This window comes from Eucyclogobius newberryi, unplaced genomic scaffold, assembly GCF_026437365.1.
Source record: "Eucyclogobius newberryi isolate DKJ021-1_F unplaced genomic scaffold, fEucNew1.0.hap1 SCAF_1, whole genome shotgun sequence".
In the NCBI taxonomy this organism is placed as follows: domain Eukaryota; kingdom Metazoa; phylum Chordata; class Actinopteri; order Gobiiformes; family Gobiidae; genus Eucyclogobius; species Eucyclogobius newberryi.
In genome coordinates this window covers 38,784,437-38,789,992 of record NW_027315723.1, presented here as the reverse complement: position 1 = coordinate 38,789,992, position 5,556 = coordinate 38,784,437, and the positions used below count along the sequence as shown (strand labels likewise).

Here is a 5,556-nt window from a genome sequence, read left to right as displayed (position 1 = left end):
GGTCGCACACATAAAACATGCCCATCCCGGACGCTGCAGCTGGAGCCAGATAATGTACACAAGCTATAAAATCTCCATCCAGAGCGGCAAGAGAAACTGAAAAACATGATGTGCCTAAAGCCAGAGCACGTCATGAAGTAAAATCATTTTGACATTAATTGGTTGGGTTGAACAATTCAGGTTTAGGGTTAGAGTTAACCAAGAATTTAAAGTTGTGTCTACTTATTCCAAAATGTAGCTTTAATTTCGGAATACTTTTTGAATTGAGATTGTTTTGTTTATTTAATTTATCTCTATTGGCAACATTTAAATATGCTATAGGAAATAAACTAAACATCGTTGTAATATTTTGAGTTCACAGGCTAAGTCACAAATGCAAACGAACTTCAGTGGATTTAATTTGAGATGTTCCTTATCAATAAAACCAATAAAAGTGGCCTAAAAAATAAATAATAAATGTTTAACCCGCAATAGAAACACTACTGGTAAGATATTTTGTATAATATATAAACTATTAAAGTAATACACTGTACTTTTTGCTTACATAGGAAACGTTTTATTTACATCATTCATTTCAGTGCAAATATTTATCAATAACAAAATAGCACAAATATATTCAGACAAAATATTTAAACACCATCTGATGTTCTGAGATTTTGCAACGTGAAACAAGTGGTTCATAACCTGATTATAAAATTCACAACCGCAGTTTCTCTTCACTTGAGGGAGAAAAAAACACCAAGGCACGAAAACTGCAAATAAAACAACACAATCACATGGGACGGTCTATTTAGTGGCGTAAATGATTTGTTTAACAAGGTAAAGACTGCGACGTGTTCTTCCTTTTGTGAAGTTTAACGCTGAAAAGGTGAATTCGTTTACATTTTATTTTCAATCTTCAAGTTTATGTTGTTATTTTACCTCTCACTTTCCAGGAATTCGCCCGCGCCTCCACGGGCCTTGTTAACACACACACACCTACCACAGTGCAGAATGCGTCGTTTTAACCGCCACGCTGTCATTCTTCTGACTTATTCAATACATTTATAACGCCATAGTCCATGAGCTAAACCCGTGCTGACTTTGGCCTTCATAGCAGCCCGTGGGAGGCCGCCGTGTCCGTGCTCGCAGTGGCCGTGCCCTCCTCACTCATCGGCGGACTGCCCGGCGCGCTCGTCCCGCTCATGATGACGCTCGTCTGGTTGTGGAGAACGGCGGAAACGTCCAAATGCGCCGCGTCGTCCTCCTCCTCTGCCTCCGCGGGCTCGTCGGACTCGCAGTCGGTCCGTGGCTCGCTGTCGCAGTCGGACTCGATGAGGTCTTTCCCCTCCTGGGCCTCGGGCAGAGTCTTGTCGTCCCCCTCCGCGGGGTCCTTGTCCTTCTGGGCCTGCGCCTCTTTGGAGTGTCGCCACTTCATACGCCTGTTCTGGAACCAGACCTTCACCTGCAAGAACACGAGGACAGATTGTGTTATTAGGGCGCGTTCACACTTGTTAAAATGGGAACAATACATGGTCTGAATCCAGAGTTAAACATGGACAAGGCCCGGGATAAACCAGGAGGAAAACAGGATCAAAACATCAGAATTAAACTGGGAAGATTTTGAAGTGTGAACGCACCAGAGACACAGTGGAATGGAACTCAATTTCGATAGGCTTTTTAACCACAATGATAACAAAAAATATTCTCAGACAATATGTTACCATGTGGTCTTCTTACCAATTCAGATGAAGCTCAAGATCATTCTAAAACTGTTCAGGAGAGGTTAAACTTGATGTGATTTATGTGAAGTATTGATACTTACTCAAATGAGTATCTAGTTTTAGTTGATTTTCTATACTTTTGACAACCCTTGTGGATAGAGTCACATTCTAAACATTCTAGTCAACAAATAAATATAGAGAGCCAACTGAGGTCCGATTAATAAAGTCTGTTGCACACTGACCTAATACATGGAAACATATTGGAGAAAGAAAGCATCATGGATGCACTTCTCTTGCCATGGAAAGAAGAAGTTGAGCTCATAAGAAAAAGAGTGTATATATAAGTAAAATGTGGTTTAAAAAAACTAACTTTTTCCAGTAAGCAAGCCTGGACCATATAGTCTATGTTCTCTGTTCTTTGATATGCCTATGCACGGGTCAGTGACTTTTGTCTTGTTGACATATGGACAATTATAAATCCTATAAACAAAGACTTAAGTTCACCTAATAATATGGCGTTTAGTGAAAAGGGATCTCAGATAAATGGACAGGTAATTTAGGAATATTTGCTTATTACAACAGGCTTTTGTAGTATTAAGCTGAATGATACATAGATAGATATTTTTTAACATTTATTTTTTAATCAATGTACTCAATTTTACTTGTATTTTGCATTGAAACATAGAGACAGTGGGACAATCTACGAGCCACTAAGACGAGATGACCATGATTAAAACATATTTTAAATTACAAAATGTCGTTACACATCTGATACCTAATATCTAGTATATATATATATATATATATATATATATATATATATATATATATATATATATATATATATATATATATATATATATGTATATATAGTTTGGGGTCCACCGCAATAAAAATATTATAGGGTAGCAAAGATATAAAAATGATGCACTGCAATAAAGTGGTGCAGTAGTTACAATAAATACTACACCAAAGTAAAGTATGCTCATAGATCAGTGCAGCAGCTGGCAGTAATAAAATCCAAGCTTTATAAAAAAATAGACAAACAAGCCACATGATATAGAGGAAAAGTCATTATTATTATGATATAACTGTATAAAACTGTAAAACAATGGAGCTTTATATTAATATCACCATGGTAATGACTACATTGAAAATAATACTATCAAACATATAATAGGTCCAGGCCTGTGCCACTGGTTCTCACCTGTGCATCTGTGAGTCCCAACATGGCGGCCAGCTGTTTCCTGTCTGGTTTGGTGACATACTTCTGAATTTCAAATCTCTTCTCCAGCCCCTTTCTCTGTAGGTTGGAGAACACCGCCCTGGACCAGGACCTCTTCCTCTTGTAGGTTTGGGGCATTGTGTCTTTGGTGAGGACCGCATATGGGCCTAGAACAGTAAATGTAAGCATACAGGTAAAGACCACAAAATAACACTTCAGCTTCAGGTTACAGCACCTTCTCTATTGTTTCTTCTCAAAGATGGTGAGAGATTTTGTGAACTTTTAATACTCTCTTGGGTAAACAATATATAGTTGATAAAAATACTGGCTGAGAATCACATTATGAAATCTGAAAACAATTCAGCTGAGGTGGAACACATTATAAATACTAAATAATTATTGTTAAGATTGGGATTTTAAGCCTTGATTCAATATTTGTTTGGGTGTTTAGTCTGACACAGTGTTAGAAACAGTTTAATTCAGTTGTGATAGTTAAAGAAATGTCATTATGCCAGTGTTATATTATCCTTTTGATACTTGAACCCTATTTTCTGACCATGTAACATGTTTCAGTGTCTCTTTCCACCTCTGCTAGTGCTGTTGTAATGTCTGTGGTAACCACCTGGAAAGGTGTCTTGAAACTGATGCTGGCCTGTTTGCCTGCTGCTGCTGCCTAGAGCACCCATCATGGAGGCTGCTTCACTCATCCCCGGGTCTATGGAGGAGTAGTACTGGCCGGGCGCAGACTGGACCGCAACGTGGTGAAGCCCTGACTGACGGCTTGAGCTTACGATGGAGGTAAGATCTGTCATAAAGCCAGACATATGCAGCGGTTTGTAATGGGTGAAAAGATATGGACAAAACATTGCAATTATTAATTACATATATTTTACTTACTAGTTTTGGTTTAAATGGACTAAGTCTAGATACACTAGACCTGTGCTGAAAAAAAATATACATATTTTTCTTGCTTCTAACTTGCAACTTACAATTTCTCAAAAAATATATGAATATCAAGTAAGGATGACATTAACAAGTCCATGCTGTTGTTAGTTCTGTGACCTCTGAGGCCTTAGGAAATGGGATTGCCCTACAAGACTCCCTGCATGTCTTTCAGCAGATGCACTTTGAACTTGTTCAACTCAGTGGCATTATGATTTGTAGACTAACTTTCTGGCTGTGTGCAGAATTCAATTTAGATTCAGTAGCATCCCTGTTGTCCAGGTCCGTCCACCACTAACCCTATTTTAATTTGCTGTTGTTTTCAAAGGATACATTTGAGCATAAATCATACACTAAGGCACATAGCACGTTTTTTTTAAACATATACTTATAATACCTGAACAATGTAAATTTACAGACTTATAATGATCTCCTCACCTCTTAATGACGACTTGTCTTTACTTTTTGGATCAAAGTCCGTGGAAAGTATCCGATCTATTCCAAACTTGAGGTCTTTGCTGGACGGCGGGGGGGCTTGCTGTGAGTTGTACGCTTGCCGAGGCAGTGAAGTGAGCTGTAGTCCGTGTCTGTGGTAGGGCGATGCGGGGCTCACCCTGGATGCGTACAAAGCTGACTCTGGAGCGACTGGAGACGGGCGCAGGGGAGGAGTGCCCGCGCGCCCCGGCGTCCTGTGGTGCCCCATGTGCACCATGAGCGCGGAGGGACTCGGGATGGTCTCCCCGTCTCCCACTTGTAAAATATCTGCGATGCAAAACGACGGCTTCTTCATGGTATCCACAGCGAAGCCCCCCGCGCAGTACGCAGACCACAGGCTGAAGTTCGATGCGTAAAACGGATTGAGTCCGGCTGTATACATCCCGAAGCCGCACTCAAAGACACATATGAAGGCTTGTTGGAAAGGCAAAGATCACGTAAACCCTGCAGCTGGTCGTTCCTCTTAGTGGAAGTGCCAATATTGCTCTCCCAACTCTGAAATCCAAACTTGAGGTCGGACGCAGCATGACGTTCAGTCTCTGACACTGATTGGTCGTTTTTTGGGCCAATGGCTGCGGCTTGTTGAGGCTCACGTCACGCCCTCACTGTTAAACACACACACACACACACACACACGGCCTGAGAGAGCGGCAATTTTGATCCCGGGATGATGGATTGATCACTTAACGAGAGGCCACTCCCTTCTGTGACCGCAAAATGTGGCACGATCCCACAACTTCATTCTCAAGATTTTTCTCCTTATAGCAACGGACAAATGTGAATGAAAGCAATCTGAAATATGAGCAAATCAGTGGATACATTAAAGTAATAACACTGAATGTGTCCATAGCGCCTTCGTCTATTTTACGCACATTCCGCACAGATTTGTTGAATAAAACAGAAAACGCCATAACAAATAGAAAACAATTTTAAACATTAAGCCTCTATTTTTAAATGATGTGGGACAAGTATGCAAAGTGAATTAAATTTAATGATAATACTTTACTAGCTATACTAGCTGTCAAGTCTTGTGCGCATAGACAGTTCGTGTGCGTAATTTGTAACGTATATTAATAATTCATAATAATAATAATAATACATTATTCCAGACTCAAGATCAATTTCAGAAACAAACAAACAAACAAACAAACAAACAAACAAACAAACACACACACACACACACACACACAC

At 39.9% G+C, this 5,556-nt stretch overlaps 1 protein-coding gene across 2 annotated transcripts; it reads right to left on the bottom strand.

Annotated features, from left to right (window-relative positions):
* Positions 1-530: 530 nt before the first annotated feature.
* hlx1 (H2.0-like homeo box 1 (Drosophila)) lies at positions 531-4,889 on the bottom strand. Of its 2 annotated transcripts, XM_072445842.1 has the most exons (4): positions 4,309-4,888; positions 3,551-3,733; positions 2,911-3,095; positions 531-1,444 (listed from the first exon to the last, which is right to left on the bottom strand). In XM_072445842.1, exons 1-4 carry the CDS (start codon positions 4,745-4,747, stop codon positions 1,091-1,093), a joined length of 1,161 nt encoding a protein of 386 aa, XP_072301943.1. In that variant the 5' UTR covers positions 4,748-4,888; the 3' UTR covers positions 531-1,090. The 2 variants fall into 2 exon arrangements, with proteins under 2 accessions (XP_072301943.1, XP_072301951.1); XM_072445850.1 differs by lacking the exon at positions 3,551-3,733 and having other exon boundaries at positions 4,309-4,889.
* Between the last annotated feature and the right edge of the window lie 667 nt (positions 4,890-5,556).